Source organism: Pelodiscus sinensis, chromosome 9 (genome assembly GCF_049634645.1).
Source record: "Pelodiscus sinensis isolate JC-2024 chromosome 9, ASM4963464v1, whole genome shotgun sequence".
Lineage (NCBI taxonomy): Eukaryota > Metazoa > Chordata > Testudines > Trionychidae > Pelodiscus > Pelodiscus sinensis.
Genome location: NC_134719.1, coordinates 5,885,568 through 5,906,054, shown reverse-complemented (window position 1 = coordinate 5,906,054; position 20,487 = coordinate 5,885,568). Strand labels below are relative to the sequence as shown.

The 20,487-nt window shown below is 50.1% G+C and overlaps 1 protein-coding gene across 5 annotated transcripts in view; it reads right to left on the bottom strand.

Moving 5' to 3' along the window:
* The window catches only part of SLC5A9 (solute carrier family 5 member 9), an 82,141-nt gene that overhangs the window by 18,973 nt on the left and 42,681 nt on the right, over window positions 1–20,487 (bottom strand). For 4 of the 5 annotated variants that reach the window (XR_012905844.1, XM_025186312.2, XM_075935943.1 and 1 more), the window contains exon 14: window positions 7,306–7,465. Coding sequence is in view for 4 of the 5 variants with exons in the window: in XM_025186312.2 (XP_025042097.2) it covers window positions 7,306–7,465 (160 nt within the window). In the remaining variant the exon portion in view is untranslated. Of the gene's footprint in view, window positions 1–7,305; window positions 7,466–19,224; window positions 19,514–20,487 lie in introns of those variants that run through there. The other variant, XM_075935944.1, reaches the window with a different exon arrangement.

Sequence of the window (20,487 nt, the reverse complement as noted above, 5' to 3'; positions counted from 1 at the left end):
TGTGGTTAAAAAGCAGCTGTCTTCTAAGAGCACAGAGCCAAGTCTTCACCTTCTTGCCAGGGCTGCAGAGGAAGCGAATGGGTAGGCTGGTCAAACAGCACTGCCCAGGCCAAACTCACAGCACAACTTAAACCAGCTGAAAGCACCTTTAACGAGCATGCTACATTCATAGCAATGTGCCAAGTGCTGGGCAAACGTTAGCTCGTCCTTGCCACTTGTTGGAGGTGGCCAAGTGAGTATAGCGGTATACAGAAATGGAGATGCACAGCGGTCAGGTGATTTGCAGAACGGCTACTGATATTTTGCACCTCCGTGTTTGGATGCATCACGCGAGCCATTTTCAGAAGTTCCCCATGCCTCTTATCTCCCAGGGAAGTGGACCAGATGCATGGGGTGAACACAGCCACTCAGCCTCTGCTACAATCGGACATAAAGAGTCTTACCGTGAGTCCCCAAAACCAGTGGCCCCTTTGGAAAACAGTTACCCTAAATCAGTGGCTCAGCTACAATTAAGATTGAGATGGTCTTGAACCCCAGTCCTGTGTGCAGTCCACAAATCCAGCCTGCTTACTTTGCTTCCTCAGTCTTAAAGAGTAACCCTAGGAAAATCTGTCCTTCAATGAGATTAAATGAGTCCAGTCATTTGACATAAGCAGTGAGGAGTCCTGTGTCACCTTATAGCCTAACCGAAGTGTTGGAGCATAAGCTTTTGTGGGCAAAGACCCATTTCTTCAGATGCATGTAGTGGAAATTTCCAGAGGCAGGTATAAATATGCAGGCCAGAATTAGGCTAGAGATGATGAGGTGCACCTCCAGATCAGCTTCTAGAAGTGGGTCTCATCTTCTGTGATTGGATCCACCTCATCATCTCTAGCCTGATTCTGGCCTGCATAGTTATACCTGCCTCTGGAAATTTCCACTACATGCATCTGATGAAGTGGGTCTGTGCCCACGAAAGCTTATGCTCCAACACTTCGGTTAGTCTGAATCTGCAAAAGTGGCGAGGAGTCCTGTGGCACCTTATAGACTAACAGGGCTACCCCTCTGCTACTCGACAGTCATTTGATATGTGGTCCTAGTGGGCAAGGCATTGGCCTCCTAAAGCAGGAAGCATAATGGACAGTGTTTCGGTAGGGTAGTGGTTATCGTGTTTGCTTAATACACAGAAGGTCCCTGGTCCAAAACCACTTCAGACACACAACATCTTCTCTTAAGACAAGAAGCAATGGGCTTAAATTGCAGTGAGGGGGAGGTTTAGGTTGGGTATTAGGGAAAACTTCCTGTCAGGGTGGTTAAGCACTGGCATAAATTGCACAGGGAAGTTGTGGAATCACCACCACAGGAAATAGTTAAGAGCAGTTAAGATGTCTATCAGGGATGATCTAGATGGTGCTTGGTCCTTCTGTGAGGACAAGGGCCTGGACTTCATGCCCTCTCAAGGTTGCTTCCAGTTCTACAATGCTATAAAGCAGTTGTTGTGTAAGGAATAATGACCCTTCTTAGTTCTCCCCTGACCAACTTCCACCAACCTCCACAAAACTTGTAGCGTTTCATGGTCTCCAACACAGAACTCATGCCTTGTTTATCATGAAAGAAGCACTGTGTTAATTATACCTTTTAACCGTCACTTGCTGTTCTTTCCAAATATAATCCGCTTTGAAAGGTAGCATGTCATAAAAGCTTGAAAAGCATGTTACCAAACCTCATTAAATTGTTGTATAAGCTGTTCTGCATTTCCTTTCCCGTCACTGCTAATTACCGAATTACCAAGATGTCAGGCTATAAAAAGATGCGCTGGGTCAGGTATAATAAGAATCGATAAGACACGACAGCATCATCCAGAACAGCTACACTATGCTTGAATCCAAACTTTCTCCATTTCCAAGACATGGAGGTGAACTTTTCTTGTGGTGTCTCACTTCTCATTCTGATGAGAACTAGTTCAAGCATGGCCCGTCTACACTTAAGGAAATGTAGAAAATCTCACGAGAGCGGGCTCAGTTTGGAAGATCTCCAGTTTTGAGGACTCAAGGGCATTAAGTTTAAAACATGCACCTGATACTCTGGATGGCTTTCCAAAGGAAGTCTCTCAGCACACCAAGAAAGGGCAGGGTGCTGTTTTCTTTCTAATAAACAAATAATTAGAAGTGTGCTCATAGAATTTGCTGATGCATAGTTGGGAGGCGTCACCGCAGAAAAGAGTTGGAATATTAGACAGGAACATCCAGATCACATTGAAGATTTAAGTAACAGAAATGGGCTGAAATTCAGTAGTACAAAGTGCAAAGTTATGCATTTAGGGGCTAATAAGAATCTCTGTTATAAATGGGGACTTAAACAGAGAAAGGCGAAGGGAGACTTGGGTACGGAGGGTGGCAGGAACAGGCGATTAAAACCATTTTCTGGATGTTCACTGAAGTTTTTTCTCAGTGATTGTTAACTCTTTTAGGCCTAACGCTAAGGCTATGTCTACACTGTCAGGTTCTTGCTCAAGAACAGCCATTCTTCTGCAGAGCGTCCACACTGCCTGCCCGCTCTCGCGCAAGAAGATTTATAGTAAAGCGTGATAAGACAGGGCTTCTTGCACAAGAGCTACGCTCTTGTCTAACAAGTGTAAGCTCTCTTGTGCAAGAGATCTTGTGCAAGAGGGCAGGGTGGACGCGTGGCAGGGGTTTCTTGTGCGAGAAAGCCCTATGACTAAAATGGCCATCAGCGCTTTCTTGCGCAAGAGAGCATCCACACTGCCATGGATGCTCTTGTGCAAAAGCACATGGCAGTGTGGATGTGATCTTGCACAAGAGTTCTTGCACAAGAACCCTTGCGCAAGATGTTCTTGTGCAAGAACCTGCCAGTGTCAACATAGCCCAGGTGCCCTACCTGTGAGCATTAAAACCATAGAGGATGGGCCCTAGAGAGTCCCCAGGAATGCTAATAAAGCAGGAAGTGAGTTGGCAAGAGGCCAAGAGTGCCCATGGAAACAGAATATGGGCTTTGCATTGGGAGCAGCAGCTTTCCTGTCCCTGTTGTGTGCCCAGAGGAGAGCCTGAAAGGAGCTAGGCATGGCTAATCCAGCAATAGCCATGCCTAGGGAAGGACTAAGTCTTGAAGCTACAGATCTGTTAACTATAGGGGAGGCGGAGGGGTAGCTCTGTGGTTTGAGCATTGGCCTGCTAAACCCAGGGTTGGGAGTTCAATCTTTGCAGATGCTGTTTGGGGCAAAAATTTGTCAGGGATGGTCCATGGTCCTTGGTCCTGCTGTGAAGGCAGGGGACCAGACTTGATGACCTTTCAAGGTCCCTCCCAGTTCTAGGAGACAGGCAATCTCCATTGTCAAGTATAGACATAGACTAAGAGTCACCTGGCCAAAGGACTCAGCTTGGGGCTTTCAGCACCCTTGGGGAGCAGTGGTGCCTGCTTGGTGCACAGCCCCAGTGACGCCTCTCCAGCTAGCCCCTCTCTGCACAGGGCCCCTATTCCCCTCTGCCTGCACACTGGGCTACTCCTCCTGCCTGGACATAGCTTCTGCACCTGCACAGCTCACACTTAGCCTCCAGGGCTATGTCTACACTTGTGTCTTCTTGTGTGAGGAATATGCAAACGAGGCTAAGCATTGAATATCACTGAGCCTCATTTGCATAACTAATGAGCCGCCATTTTTGCAGAAGAGGTTCTTGCACAAGACGGAGCTGTCTACACGGCCCCTTCTTGCACAAGAAAAACCCTCTTACGCAATGCTGTTACACCTATTACTTGAGAGGAAGAACGGCGTTGCGCAAGAGGGTTTTTCTTGCGCCAGAAGGGGCAGTGTAGACAGCTCCGTCTTGTGCAAGAACCTCTTCTGCAAAAATGGCGGCTCATTAGTTATGCAAATGAGGCTCAGTGATATTCAACGCTTAGCCTCGTTTGCATAATACTCACGCAAGAAGATGCGAGTGTAGATAAAACCTAGCTACCTGCACCCTGAACAGTTTTCACTTTTTGAGCCTCCCTACTCTGAGTTATAATTTTTGGTTGAGCGCTCCCCCCTTCATCCTCCCCCGCCCTGCCCCGCCCCTGACCCAGATGGGTTGGGTGCCCTGCTCAGATGTGTCAGGGAGCGGCGGTGGCATTCCCTCCCTGGGCGTTGCTGTATGTAGCTGGGCCTCAGGCCCCAAGAGATGTCAAACCATGCTTGTACCCAAGCATCCCCAACCGTTGCCTGGAGCTCCACATCTTCCCCTACAGAGCCCTGGCGTTCTTCTAGCATGTTGCAGGGGCTTCAGAGATAAAAAGAGACCTCCCCCCGCCCCGGGCTAGCTAATACTTAGTCCTGTCCCTATGCAGGGGACTGTATTAGCTGACTTATCAAAGGCCCACATTTCTGTGGGTTCTCTGCTAAGGGACAATGTTGGCACAAGAACAAATGGATATAAACCAGCCATGAACAAATTGCAGCTGGGAAATAGAAGGCGGTTTCTAACCACCAGAGGAGTGATGACCGGGAACAGCCTCCCCACAGGAGTTGGGGTGGTGGTGGTGGGAACTGAATTGATTTTAATAACGAGTGAGTGAGAACTGGAAGCATTTATGAGTGTGATTGTGGGTGGGGTGGGGGGTTTTGCATGAAGGTGTGGGGCAGGGCTCAGCAGCCCTAGGGGTTCACTTCCAGTTTATGTCATACGTTCCTAAAGCTCATGCTTCCTGGCTTCAACTGGTCACCGGCAGGGGTCAGGAAGGAATCCCCCCCGCACACACGCACGTAATGGCCTTTTGTCACCATCCTTTGAAGCACCAGCGATAGCTACCGCTGGCGGACGCACCCTGGACAAGCTAAACTGGTGCTCTGAGGCGGTGGGGAGAGGGAAGGGGAGACAGAGCATTTTCTCATACTTAGGCACTTGGCTGGCTGGTTCTTAGTCACATGCAAACTGCCCATTGTATGTGGCGTTGAGACAGAAACCCCCCACCCAGTTACCGTCAGAGTATGCTGCCTGCCTTTCCTGGTGTACCTGGGTATAACCAGGGCCAGATTACCATCTGCTGAAACCCTGCACCTCCATCCTGCTTCCCAGACGCCTCCTCCCATACTCTGTACCCCTCATTTTTGGCCTCACCCTGGAGCCTAATGAGTCCAGCACAGTTAAAGTGCAGGAGCGGGATGGTAGTGCGAGGTCTGGATGGGAGGTAGGGTGCAGGAGTGGGCTGGGATGTGAATGGGAGATCAGGGTGGGAGGTAGGTGCAGGAGTGGGCTGGGATGTGAGTGGGAGGTTGGGGTGGGAAGTAGGGTGCAGGAGTGGGCTGGGATGTGAGTGGGAGGTCGGGGTGGGAGGTAGGTGCAGGAGTGGGCTGGGATGTGTGTGGGAGGTCGGGGTGGGAGGTAGGTGCAGGAGTGGGCTGGGATGCGGGTGGGAGGTCAGGGTGGGAGGTAGGTGCAGGAGTGGGCTGGGATGTAAGTGGGAGGTAGAGTACAGGAGCAGGGTGGCAGTGCAGGTCTGGGAGGGAGAGAGGAGGTGGGAGGGGGCAAAGAATTGGGGCTCTTACCTGGTGCTGCTGTAGGGAGGGCTCTACATGGCCCTGTGCTTGCCGGCACCACACCCCTCTGCTCCCATTGGCTGCAGTTCCAGGCCAATGGGAGCAGCAGGCTGGATCCTGCAAGCAAGCGTTGCTAGCGGCGATGTACGCAGCTCCAGTGGGGAGGGAAAGGGAGGAACAGCAGCACGCAGAGCCACTACCCCTCCAGGCAGAGTCACAGCACGCAGGGGCTTTAGTGGCTGCATTCCAGCACCCCAGACTAAAGGGGGCTCCCTTCGCCTGGGGTCCTGGGCCGCAGCTCCTAAAGCTACTTTCATAATCCAACCTTATATCTCCCATGGGGGGGAGGGGACACTTCTGCATGGATGCATCTCAGCCCCTCCGAGTCTCTGCCTGTGGCACAGGACAGTCTAGTGTCCCAACGGCTGTCAGACTTCAGTTGGGGTTTCGAGGGTGGTCTCTGAAATATTGAAGGTCAGACTCCAGGTCCTGGTGGTCCCTTCTGGGCTGAAACTCTCCCCTGCTAACCTGCTTCCTGCTACCTCTTTAGCTCATCTGTACAGCCTCCCTGTGGTCACTGGCGCTTATGCCTGCCACAGGGGTCTCTGGGCAACTCAGCTCCACGCAGTGCTTTTCATCTGGAGCGCTCAAGGTACATTATGTAGGGAGAAAGCCTCAACCCCATTTTATAGTAAGGGAAACTGAGGCACAGAGACTTGTGCACGGTCACAGCGCAGTCAGTGGCAGAGAACCCAGGTCCCCCAGATCCAGTGCTCTAGCCACTGGGTGACGCTGCCATCTTGACACGGTTGCATCCCTGACTAAGTTAGGCTACTAGGGCAGGCTAGGGCGGTTGGAGAAAGCGACTCTAGCAGAAGCTGACAAGCAGCAGCGATGGGGCAGGAAGTGCAGCTGATGCGTGTGGAATTGGAAAGGCAGCCGAGGACAAGTTTGTCTGTGACTGCTGTGCTTCATACAATTTGAATGCTAAAAATTAGCAGCGTCTCATTTACATATTTCATGTGCCTAAGGATGCCGGCAGGTAGCACTATGGAGGCTGTTTCCCCCAAGCCTTTAAAATAGATGGTTGTAATTAGCCCGCCACCTCTCTCTAGCTGCCTGAAAAGCTCCTTGCAGAATTATTGTGATGCCATACCCACCCTGGCAGGAAGCATCCCTGAGAATCAGGCCTATTAACACCTCCACAAATTGCCTAAAATAGCCTGTCTCCATCTAAAAATGTCTTAGCTTTAAAGTCCTTATCAGAGGCCCCCTAGGGCTTAAAAGCAGGTGCATCATTGGTCTAACGCACTGCTTCTCTGGCCCCAGTGGCTGGCACATCAAGCTGGGAAGTTTCCCCATCCAGCTGGCTTGGCAGATGTAGGCAGTTAAAGGCAGGATACTTCGAAAATGCTTTTGCTGGTGCCGGGCTGAGCCCGGCTCATCCTGGCTCGGAGGCCTGGGCAATGTGGAAGAAAGGAATTCAGAGGGAGGAGGGAACATTTCTGGGGAAGGTTGTTTTGATTGTAACTGGAAGTTCTCTGGAACTACACAGAGGCCTGGAATGTTAGAATACACCCGTGGGAGAAGGGGGAACAGGCAGAGTGCAGGTGTGGTGGGCAAAGGTAAATGAACTGAGTACGTCTCTCTCACGTCCCCGAATGTGGCATGGTTAGATCCATGGCCCTGATGCTACTGAGGTCACTGAAAGGATGCCAGTGGGATTCGAACACGGTCCCTACGCCCATGCACATGGTAGACATCCACCTATGTGGCCGCCCCAGCTAACCTACCGTCATGGTCTTTGTTCCCTGAATCTGCGTTCTCTTCCGTCGGCTCCTCTGCATCACTCTCGCCCGTTGATGGGTTGACCTCCGCCAACTCGTTCTTGTCCTTCTCCAGGTCAGTCGTGGGAGCGCTGCTGTGTCGAGTCCACCAGGTCAGGCTGGCCAGCTGGAGGCAGCGATGCAAAGAAAGATGGGGAAAAGCAATTGAAACAGCTGTCAGCTCACAGTCCTGGGCCAGCGTAGGCTGGAAATGGGAGCTGTGAATCATAGACTACTAGAACTGGAAGGGATCTCGAGAGATGCCCTGCCCTCACAGTAGGACAAAGCACCATCTAGATCACCCTGACAGGTGTCTGTCTAACCTGCTCTTAAATATTTCCAATTATGGAGATTCCACAACCTCCTTAGGCAACTTATTCCAGTGTTTCACCACCCTGACAGTTAGGAATTTCCTTCCAGCATGATTGTGAACCTACTTTCTGAGAATGGTTATCCAGCCAGTTATGCACCCACCTTATAGTAGCCCCATCTAGGGTGTAGTTGCCTAGTTTATTCATAAGAAGGCTATGCAAGACCATGTCAAATGCCTTACTAAAGCATAGGTATACCATGTCCACCCTTATCCACAAGACTTGTTATCCTATGAAAGAAACCTTTCAGATTGGTTTGACATGATTTTTTCTTTACAAATCCGTGCTGGCTGTTCCCTATCACCTTATTATCTGCCAGATGTTTGCAGATGATTTCCTTAATTACTTGCTCCATTATCTTCCCTGGCACAGAAGTTAAACTGACTGCTCTGTAGTTTTCTGGGTTGTTCTTATTTCCCTTTTTATAGATAGGCACTAGATTTGCCCTTTTCCGGTCTTCTGGAATCTCTCCTGACGTCCATGGTTTTTCAAAGATGATAGCTAAAGGCTCAGACACCTTCTCTATCAGCTCTGTGAGTATTCTAGGATGCATTTCATCAGGTCTTGGGGACTTGCAGACATTTCGCTTTTCTAACTTTTAACTTGTTCTTTTTTTTAATTTTAACTTCCAAACCTACCCCATTCCCACCAGGGGTGTGTCTAGATTACACGGTTTTGTCAACAAAAGTGGACTTTTGTCGACAAAACTATACCTGCGTCTACACTACCGCTGAGTTCTGGCTACATAACGTCGACGGAACTCGGCAGTTTTGTCGACGGCGGTAAACCTCATTCTATGAGGAATAAGGCGTTATTGCATCTACACCCTCCTTTGCGTCTACACTCTCATGTCGACAAAGCAGCTTGCTTTGTCGACAGAACTGGCTGTGATCTAGATGCTCATTGTTGATAGAAGCTTTGTTGACAGTAAAAACCTGTAGTCTAGATGTACCCTAGCATTCATTATGTTAGAAAAAAACCCCCAAACAACACAGTTTTTATGAGGTGAAACCCTCTCCATTTTAATCACAGAAGATGGATGGTGACAGGATGCCTAATAGTTCTTCTGTTTTCAGTTGGCTTGTACCATTTTAGTCCTTGGGAGACTACCTGAGGCCACTAGTGCCTGCAGGGGCAGGGGGTGCAGGGAGGGCCACCCAGAGGGGCCGGGAGGGGCCACCCCATTTAGGAACTGACATTTTTGGCAGGAAGACCGGGGCGGTGTATGACCTATGTGCTCCCAGGAGTCCCCTTTGAGACCAACACACTTCTCTGTGTGAAGGCCTCTCTCTTTGGCAGGATCTGTACTGGTTGAGATCTGGATGGGGAGCCCAAAAGATGCATGTGTGGAAGTTGCAGGCAGGGCCAATAGGCTTGGTGGTCATCTAGCGTGCCCCCTGCACACATGCTTTGTCTGGAAATGGGCGACGGGGGAGGGATCACATGGGGATTCTGTTCTGTTCCCTCCCACTGGGGCATCTGACATTGGCCACTGTGGGCAGACAGGACACTGGGCTGGACAGACCTTTGGCCTGACCCAGTGTGGCCGTTCGTATGTGCTTATGCTCCTTTTCCCCCAACATAGGGTCCAGTGAAAGCCAGGGAAATATTCAGCTTTAATGAATTAAGTTGCTGATTTCCGCCGCACCCTGGCAACCTGCCGAACCACAGCCAGCATCGCAGGTCATTAACTCCTGGGCGCGGCAAGCATCCAGGGTGATGACACAAGCAGCTGGGTCTCCAGGGAGACGCAACGGGACAACGGCCACATTCAGAAGGTCAGCCCGGCCAGACCGGGAGGGCATTTTGCAGTGAAACCCCATCAGAGGAACCCCGCTCAGACCCAAGGCACAACCGCCCAGCAGTTCAAGGTTAGAGCAAAGGAACAACCACGAGAAGGAACAACAACAGGACAGGGCAAGGCAGAGGCTGGACCTTCCACCACACCAAGGCGGACCTGGTCATTCAGAGTTAGATGGCTCCCGCCCTTATTTGGGCACATGGGAGAAAGAGAGAATGTCCCTCAGCTCTGTTGTATGGATTGTGACTCCAGCCATGATGTGCCCTGCTGTGAGGAGGGTGGAGGGAGAGGGGCTAGGAGTGGGGGACTTCCCAACTTACGAACCGGTTACGGACCAAGCAATTGGTCGTAACTCGGTTCGTTCGTAAGTTGGACCCCATTGAGTTACACGCAACCGTGCTGTTCGTAAGCGCAGATCGCGTTCGTAACTCAGGGTCCGCCATTTACGGCAGCTTTGGTCGTAACTGCGAATGGTCGTAAGTTGACCGTTCGCAACTCGGGGACCGGCTGTATTCTTCAGGGGACAGCACTGCAGAGAATGCATGTTAAAACCAATACAGGAACCTACAGGCCTTCTCCAAAACTCATCAGAGATCGGCTTCCCCACGCCAACCTCCGGCGGGTGTCCGTGTTTCCAACCCTTCCTTGGGGTTCCCTACCCTGGGATGGAAGGTCCTGTCTGTTTGATGGATAAGGAGCAGGTCTTAGCGGGTGGGGAACCTAAGGCCTGGGGGCTTGATTCTGGCCTCAGGTTTGCCTGGATCTGACCCCCAAGGCTTGGGGTTTTCCCCCCAAGCATTGGTGTGCCATCCCCCTCCGCCATGCAGCTGAGCGTGAAGCACCAATGCTGGCTCCCTGCCATGGGGGGAGGAAGCCCAAGCCTTGCGGGCTGGAATCAGGCAAGCCAGAGCCAGGACTGACCCATAGGCTCTGTCTGGCAGGGGGACAAAGTGACTCACGCCCTGCCACTCCCCTGGCTGGCACAGCTAAGCGCCGCCTGGCGGCTTTTCCCCAACAAAATCTACTAGCCCGCACCCCCCAGGTGCTGGTGTGTGAGGGGAACATGAGGGAAGCCGAACGTCTGTCTCCTGCTCAGTCGCAGACCATGTCCGTGAGGTGGGTTTTTTACTTTTGGCTTTTTTCCCCCTCACTTTTGTGCACCCCCTCCCCAACTGATTTTTCTGTGGGTCAGCAGCCCCTGACTCAGAAAAGCTTCCTTACCCCTTAAACGCTGGGGATGTAGCCACAAGTCTCTACTCTGTCGGCCTCTGGAGAATCCGGTTTGAAGGAGGAGAGCCGAGCCTCCGCAAAAGGAGATATCTCTCTGGAGGCGATGCAGTCTGAGAGAATTTGTCTCATTGCCTTCCCTCCTCACCCTTCCCCACACACTGGGCTTAGTGCTTGCAGGGGCTGTGGTCACCCTCCCTGAATGGATTTATATGCAATCCCTGCCCTGCAATCAGACACAGACATAACACAGTCCGATCGCCCTCAGAGAGTGCAGGAAATGGCCATTTCTGTCACACTAGCCTTCAGAAAAAAGTGAGCAGCAAGGCAGGGACGGGGACCTGGCACTATACAGTCCACTTGGCCATTCCCCAGCAAAAAGACGGCAGTGTTGGCGTCACAGAGAACGCTACAGCTGTCCTTTGACAGGCTGGGGTGGAGGAGGCGTCTCCTCCCTACCCCTCTGTAGCCCGTGCCAGGCCTAGCCTGCATGTTCAGGGATTCAAGGCACCCTTGCGGTCTGTGCTGGTCTGGAAACGGGCTGGGAATCAGCTGCAGAGGAAGAAAAAAAAATCCGCAACCTCATAACTTTTACAGCACAGCACAGTCAGTTTGTGCACTGACTTGGCACAAACAAAAGAGACATTCAGCAGCGCAGTCTCTTGCGTTCAGGGGAGCCAGCCGATCTGTCTGCACACGCCTCCTTTTTATTAAAAGCCGGGAGGTGTCACATTCACACCGTAGGACGTGCCAGTTTCCATTTCTCAACGGCTTTTGCAGGCCTGGGAGGCCGTCTCCTGCCTCCGCAAGGAGCAGAAGCAGCTGCTGTCGTCAGAAACGAGCGCTCTCTTTCACGCATCCTTCCCGAGGACCCAGCAATCCCAGGATGGGCCAAAACACTCAGCTGGTCGCAAGCAGGGTTGCCAGATGGTTTCCCACAAAAAAACGGACACGTGGTATTTTTTTGGTCGAGCAAAAAAAAAGGAATGCGGGCTAAAAAGCCCCCCCCCGTTCTGGGGCACCTAGAGCAGCAATCGTGGCCCCGCCTCCCAACTGGGGTGGGGTGGGAGGAGTGGCTGGACAATCACATGCTCCTAGTGCCGATCGTGGCCCCGCCTTCCAGCCACTCCCCCCGCCCACGCCAGGCTTCCATCCGGTGCGCAGCCGGAAAAATCAGAGAATCCCTGACATTGCACATGTCCAGTATTCTCTGATTTTTTTTACCGGACAAAGAGCACGAATACCGGACTGTCCGGTAGAATAGCAGACACCTGGCAACCCTAAGAGATGTGCAACCAAACTCACATGTAAATGCTGGACTGAACCAGTCTAGATTTTCCGGAGACATGCACAGTGTGGGCCTGGAACCGAGCTAGGATTTTAATTGACCTGGGTCCGGAACTAGTCACACCCCTTGGTTTATACTCATCCCCTACTCTGCCCGGGAGGAGGTGGAAAGCGTCGGTTCTTGTGCAACCCACCGTGACCAGTGGGGGCCTATAGTCACTGTATACTTTGTTGTGCTGTATGTGATTCATATTGGACCGGTGCTGCTCTGTAGTGACTCTGTGTGTGTGTAGTGCCCAGCAGGGGATGGGATCTTTGGGGGAGAACTCCTGAGGGACGGCACGTAGGGAATGGCCCTGCTGTCCTGTCCCCTGATCCTAGGGGCAAGATGCAACCAGTGACAGTAGCTAACACCTTGCCCAGGAATCTGAACAAAGGAGGGGGCGGGGTTGTCTGGAAGGCTGGGGCCAGTTGCTGGGCATGTGAGTTTAGTTTTCCGGCTGGCTTAGGGAGAAGGGAGTCTAGCTGGCTTGGGGGGCCGAGCAGGGGCCCGTATCCCCAAGACGGATGGTACTGAATGCTCCTGGTTCCTGTAACAATGAATCTGGGCTAAGCTATGTCCCTGTCAATGAATAAACCTTCTGTTCTATTTGCCAACTGTCTCTCACATCTGGCTGAGGGTGCAGGGCCCGGTGACTCCCCCACACTCCGTGGCACCCACACACCTACAGGGTACGGTCACTGTCCCACAGAGCGGCACGGAGACCACTCACAGAGAGAGCAAATGCTCTACAGCCTTAGCTGGGCGGCCGATGGGTTTTAGCTCATGCTGCAGAGGCTCATGTGCTAAGCTCCAGAAATCCCAGGTTCTGTTCCCCCAGCCGGCATTACACTTACACTTGCTCTTTCCTTTCCACTCGGTGCTGGGTGGTGAAGGAAGGAAACGGCTGCTTTCCTCTGGCTTCCCTTCCCACCCAGCATTACAGAGAGGGAGGTGACTCAGTTAATTCTGATCTGCTGACTTCCCATGGGTTGTGGGAACAGGAGCCACCAAGAGCACTGACACTGGCCAATCTATGCCCCTCAGAGCAGCACTTCTGACGCTGGAGAAGATATACTCTTCCCTTCCACCTGCAACAACCTACTTCTCTGCCTCTCCACCTATGGAGAAAGCAGCTAAGGCATTAGGCCCAGATCATCAAAGATATTTAGGCCTCTAGTGCCCACGGATTCCATATCATAGAATCATAGAATACTAGGATTGGAAGGGACCTCGAGAGGTCATCGAGTCCAGTCCCCTGCCCTCATGCCTTTGAGGAACTCTCACAGCTGGAATCTGACTGTAGCTGGGAGGTACACTGACTGCAAGCCACTTGTGAGTCATCACTACCGTAGCCCTTACCCACAGTGGTAACTTCACATGCTGCTCTTTGCTGTAGAAGACATGGCCATGAGGACAACATGTCCTGGCCATGCACTCTGTAAACCTACAACCAAGTACAGGAAAAGCTCCCTCCTTCGCATAACACAAGAATTAGGGATCATCAAATGGAATTAATTGGTAGCAGGTTTAAAACAAACAAAATGAAGTTTTTCTTCATGCAGTGCCTAGTTAACCTGTGGAACTCCTTGCCAGAGTGTATGGTGAAGTCCAAGATGATAGCAGGGTTCAAAGAGCTAGATAAATTCAAGGAGGTTGGGAACATCAATGACTATTAGCCAGGATGGGCAGGACTGGAGTCCCGAGTTTCCGTTTGCCACAAGCTGGGAATGGGTGACAGAGGATGGATCACTAGATGATTCCCTGTTCTGTTCATTTCCTCTGGGCATTGGCCACTGTCAGAAGAGAAGATACTGAGCCACTATGGCTGTTCTTATATTATGTTCTTTACAACATCTATGATTCCCTGAGCGTTCTGCAGAAAAGCAACAGCAAACCAGGGCTAACCAGAAGCAACAATGGTGATTATATGATAGGCAAAGTCACTTATTTCTCCCAATATCCGGTTGTTCCTCGCTACCTCCCGAGAAACGAAGTTCTCCTCTGCATCACTCCCAAAGTATCACCATTTTAAATGTAGATTTTTTTTTACACACAAAATCTAGATGGCAATTTCCATCTGACACAAAATGTTGCATAAGTTCCAGAAGATTTATAGCTTTATTTAAATCATTTTCAACCAAGATGAGCATCGGGCAAGACTAATCTTTCTTGTCACATTTTGCTAAATTACTTTGATTTGACGATCCTCATCTTTCCTGAGGTTTTTTTTAGTTTATTTTATCACTTAGGAAACATCACTGGAACATGGCAAAGTTTCTGAGCACAAAAGAATTCAAGAAACTACAGAGCGCCTGTCACACCCAACAAAATGGCTGCTTATGGATGAGGTTTTTCAGCACCTGGAATTAATATTCTAAGGCCAGACTCTTCCTCCGAGCTCAGAACTAAGTGCTGGTTTTCAAAACAAGCCCCTTCTCATGTAGGCCTCAAAATATGGCCAGATTTTCAAAAGAACTTTGAGGATTTAGGCTTTAGCTCCCAATCCACCAAGGTAGGTTCCTAACTTGCACTGAAATCAGTGGAAGTTCAGAGTCTACATTAGACCTGAGCTCATGGCCTTTCTGGGTACCTCTTTCAAAAGCCGGGGAGAGGGACGAGATCCTGGCCTCGCTTAAGTCACTGGGGCTGGGTCTAGACTGGCATGATTTCGTGCAAATACTTTTAACAGAAAAGTTTTTCCGTTAAAAGTATTTGCGCAAGAGAGCGTCTACACTGGCACAGATGCTTTTGCGCAAAAGATATCTTTTGCGCAAAAGCATCTGTGCCAGTGTAGACGCTCTCTTGCACAAGAAAGCTCCGACGGCCATTTTAGCCATCGAGCTTTCTTGCGCAAGAAATTAACTTGCCTGTCTATACTGGCCCTCTTGCACAAGAATACTTGCACAAGAGGGCTTATTTCTGAGCGGGAGTGTCGGAGTATTTGCGCAAGCACCACTGATTTTGTACATCACAAAGTCAGTGTTCTTACACAAATGCTTGCAGCCAGTGTAGACAGGCGGCAAGATTTTGCGCAAAATCTTTCCAATGTAGACACAGCCTCGTTGTTTTGCCTTTGACGTCAAGATTTCACTCCTGACATTGATCTCCCTGTCTAAGTGAAAGCGGAACTTTGTGGATGCTGAACAGTTAAGAAATCTGGAATACGATTTTTGGAAGGGCCGTTCAGTAGACAGGGGAAGGGCGGGAAAGTGACAGAGCAGAGCTAGATACTCAAGACACATTGGAGCTGTGTGCGCCCCTCTCCTGGAAACCTTCCCTTTCAGAGGTAAAGTTGCTCGTGGAAGTTTGGTGCCTAACTCCCATGGACAGTCACTTGGAATGAGACACCAAGAAAATCTCCCCTGGCAGCTTTAGCTGACTTGTCACAAAATGCTTTCCCTTGCACTCCTGTGCCCCAACACGCCCTCCCCCGCTCACCTTTGCATTTGGGAACTTGTCGACCCGCTGTCATTTTGAGGACGTGTCTTATCCTGTGTCCTACCCACCAAGCAACGTCCTAGAAACAACGGCAACAGCTTGCCTTCAACCCTGCCAACCCAAGGACACAGCAGCGGCATGTCTAGTGAGCTCATTAAGCTCCATCGGTATGGATTTACTAACGGGCGATCATGTCTAACAGGGCAGCTATTTTGGAGTAAGCAAAAAAAAAAAACCCAACCCTCTGCTGACGGGCGAAATTTAGCAGCATCATTTATTTGGACCTTCGGACAGTCTTTGACGCAAGAGTCCAGGTGGAGCAGCAGAGCTGGGATGCAGAGGAAACAGACTTGACTGCTGAAGGCGGGGAGGGGGGGCTTTCGGATTGGAATCAGTCACGCTACCAAGAGCCCTTTGTCTTGTTCCTGCGGCAAGCGCCCAGGAAGCAGGGACTAGATTCAGTGCGGGGTCACGCTGGTGCCCCCCTGCCACCAGCTGGAAGCTGCAGCCCTACCGGAGGCCCCCAAGCTCCCCACACAAGGCCCAGAGACCATGTGGGGATTCACCGAGGCCAGCACACATTGAGCGGGAAGCCGCCTAAGCCCGCCAACAGGAAATGCTGAGGAGACAGGCATGGAGGACGCTCTTCCCCGCAAAGGGAGTTAGGTGCCTCCCTCCAAGGGGTGTCGACAGGGGGAGCAAAGGAGGCTGATGCCCCAGGGCCTAAAGATTTAAAAGGGCCCAGTGGCAGCTCGAGCTCCTGGCCCCTTATATCGCCACCAGAACCCCACATCGTGCAGTCCGAGCGGCTCTGAGGGCTGGCTGCGCCTAGCCCCGCCCCTTCCGCACAAAGCTCCGCCCCTTTACGGAGGGGGAGCCAGGGCTGAGACCTCCCCACCCCACACTGCCCAAGGCCCAGCAGAGTCTGCCAGACCTGCGCCCTCCACTCTGGGAAACCTCTCCTGCAGTTAGGTGCCCAAGCCGAGTCCGTCCTCTCTGATAAACAACGAGGAGATGTGATGACACCAGCAGCCAGGAATGGGCCACAGGGGATGGATCTCTTGATGATTATCTCCTCTGTTCATCCCCTGAGGGGTGCCTGGCATTGGCAGGGCTGGCCCTACCGTGAGGAGAACTGAAGCAGCCACCTCAGGTGCCAGACTGAGGGAGCGGGGGCGCCACCAGGACCCAGAGGCTGTGTCTAGACTGACCACTTTTTCCGGAAAAGCATCTGCTTTTCCGGAAAAACTTGCCAGCTGTCTACACTGGCCGCTTGAATTTCCACAAAAGCACTGACGATCTCATGTAAGATTGTCAGTGCTTTTGTGGAAATACTATGCTGCTCCCGTTCGGGCAAAAGTCTTTTTCTGAAAAACTTTTGCGCAAAAGAGCCAGTGTAGACAGCAGAGATTTGTTTTCCGCGAAATTGGCGATCGGGGCTTTTTTGCGGAAAAGCGCGTCTAGATTTTTTGCGGAAAAGCGTCCTGCCAATCTAGACGCGCTTTTCCGTAAATGCTTTTAACGGAAAACTTTTCCGTTAAAAGCATTTCCAGAAAATCATGCCAGTGTAGACGTAGCCAGAGTGTATAAAATTGTGTCTGCTGGTGCATATGTATTCTCTCTGCTCCAGATGCACCGAGATGGTGGAGCACCATGAGAGGAGTAGAACAGGAAGAAGGCAGAATTGAGACCTTTCAAAGTTTTGGCCCAAGCGAGGCGGCATGGGGGTGTCATTTGAGCTCCCCGCCTCAGGTGCCAAAATGCCAGAAGACCAGATCCTGGCCTAGATGGGCCTTTCGTCTCACCCAGTATTTTTGCTCTGCCAAACGCAGAGGTCTCCTGAGCCCTCACAACTGGTGTTCCCCCATGGATTGCTCTCTCCTGCGAAAGCCAGTCTATTTGGAAGACCCTCCCCGCTCCCCTCTCTCACCCCCCGGAGGAGTCTGGATCCCAGACTTTCATCTGAGCCCATGTCTCCTTTGCACACGCTGAAGGTCTGATTTTCAGAGGCCAGGAGACTTCCCAAAGCTCCACCTGGCATTGTAGGAGTGCAACGCCTTGGCAAACCCGCCACCTCATGTATCAGTCTCACTCCCTGGAGCAGAGCCATTGACGTTCCTCGTGCCATAGACCACAACACAAGCACGGGGCCTGGGAACGTAGCAGGAGACCAGCCTGGGTGGCCCTGTCATTGGCAGCATGTTGCCACACGATTGTGCTACTTCCTTCCCCTCTCTCTTCCCCCTCTCCTTCCCCTCCCCCTGCTCTCCCAGCCCAAGGGACTTTGAGAGAACTTGGCAAAGTGAGAATAAATCCTTCTGTTCCAAAAACGCCATCTGGCACCTGACAGTTGTGTTTCAGCTTCACAGTCTCCAATTTAATTGTAAGCTCTTTTGCAAGGTTTTCAAGGACGGCCTGACACAATATGGACTACCTACAATGAAGACATATGAACTCTTGAGCATACCAAACAAATTCTTTGCATATTTGTTTCCCAGCACAGCATCAATCACCCACAGGGATGGGAGAGGGTCCAAAACAGCAGGGAAAAATGCTACTGCTGGCAGTTCTTGGATTGTAATTCATTTAGAGCTCGGTACATTAACTGCCCCTCTCTGATGCAGCTATAAAATCGCTGTTTTTCCCTGCTACGCATTGCTATCTGCACTGAGTATATCCATAACTGATGTAAACTGGCCTAGTGCCATCAAAGTCTTCGTATTTTAAGTCAGTGACGCTATGATGACAATCTATATCAGCTGAACGTCTGACCCATCAGTACTTTTTTTAGGCTTTGTGGTGGCAGGTCTTGTTTATTTCACTTGGCAAAATAATACTGCTTCCTAGTTCTTAGCTGGCAGTTTTCATCACTAGGTCTCCAGGCATTTTGCCAAGGAGCTGAGTAGCAGTATCCCAGTTGGGGAAACTGAGGCACGGAGCTGCAACATGACTTGCTCCAGGAAACCAACATGCCAATTTCAGCAGCTGGATGAAAACCCTGGGGTCCTGAATCCCAATCAGAGCTCTATTCACTAGGCCCTGCTGGCTCCCAGGCTGTGTCTACACTGGCATGAATTTCCGGAAATGCTTAAAACGGAATACTATTCCGTTTTCAGTTTTTCCGGAAAAGGAGCGTCTACATTGGCAGGCTGCTTTTCCGGAAAAGCCCTTTTTCCGGAAAAGCGTCTGTGGCCAATGTAGACGCGCTTTTCCGGAAAAGAGCCCCGATTGCCATTTTTGTGATCGGGGCTTTTTTCCGGAAAAGACTACTGGGCTGTCTACACTGGCCCTTTTCCGGAACAGTGTTCCGGAAAAAGGACTTATGCCCGATTGGGAGCAGAATAGTTTTTCCGGAATAGTGGCTGATTTTGTACAGTAGAGCATCATTGCTTTTCCGGAAATTCAAGGGCCAGTGTAGACAGCTCGCAGCTTATTCCGGAAAAGCGGCTGATTTTCCAGAATAAGTGGCCCAGTGTAGACACAGCCCCAGTGTATAAGCAGGGAGCTGGCTTAGGCCGGGAAAGAGTTATGAAGCTGTTTCATCATGAATTCGTTTGAGTAATCGTCTGCTCAAACCCAGGCAGGCATGGGGCATAAATGTCAATGTTTCATTTTTTTTTAAATCTAATTTTAAAATTCTTTTTTTTTAATCAAATACAAGTTTATTTTTAAAATAAAACCCCACCCTATTTAAATTAAATGTTTTAATAGATTTGTGATAAATTTAGGCCATAACATAGGTTGTCATTTTTTCAAATTCAAATTAAATGAAAAAAAAAATAGAATTGAGCGGTATATATTTGCTGCCAAGTTTTAAAGAACGTCAGATCACTAAGCTGGTGGACATCAATGGCTAAGAACCTGGAACAAGAGTATGACGTGCTAAACCAGCTTTTGACAGCAGTAGCCTTTTCTCTAAGAACAGAGAGAATATTTCCTTCATTTCGGTTTATTCAACTAGCTCCGGCCATTCAGCGTTAGAAACATAGGTCATTCAAAGTTATGAATCTAATTGGGAGATACAAAAGCAGAAAAGTCTACTTGCCTCTTTCAATCAGTGAATAAAAACAGAAGAGCAACAAAAATGATTAAAGGTCTAGAAAACATGACCTATAAGAGAAAACTAAAAAAACAGGGTTTGTTTAGTCTGGAAAAGAGAAGACTGAGAGAGGACATGACAGCTGTTTTCAAGAGTGTTACAAGGAGGAGGGAGAAAAATTGTGCTCCTTGGCCTCTGAGGATAGAACAAGAAGCAATGAGCTTAAATTGCAGCAAAGAAGGTTTAGGTTGGACATTAGGAAAAACTTCCTACCTGTCAGGGTGGTTAAACACTGGGGCTACATCTTCACTGTAGCCTTCTTGCGGAAAAGCTTATGCAAATGAAGTGCAGCATGGAATATCACCGCACTTCATTTGCATAAGTAATTAGCAGCTACTTTTAAGCAAGAGGCTTTTGCTCAGAAAGGAGCTGTGTAGATGGCTCCTTTTTGTGCAAAACCCATCTCTTGCGCAAGAGCCATTCTTCCTGAACAAATGAGGAAGAACGGCTCTTGCACAAGAGGGGTTGCTAATTATGCAAATGAAGCGTGGCAATATTCCATGCCGCGCTTCATTAGCATAAGCTTTTCCTCAAGAAGGCTACAGTGTTGATGTAGGTTGGGGGTGCATCTACACTGCACCCTAAGTGTGAAATAAGAAACACAATTTGCACTATGCAAATTGCATATCTTATTTCAAATCTAGTTCAAAATATCTTATTTTGAAATTTGGTGCATCTACATGGCGCCAAATTTCAAAACACTGTGCTATTTTGAGTTATCCCTTCTCCCTCGTGCAATGAAGTTTACTGAGATGGCAAAATAGCATGCCCGTTATTTCGAAAAAATTTTCAAAATAATGGGTGGCTTGTGTAGACATGGGGTAGCTATTTCAGGATACTCTCCAGTATCCTGAAATAGTCATGCCATGTAGACGTACCCTGG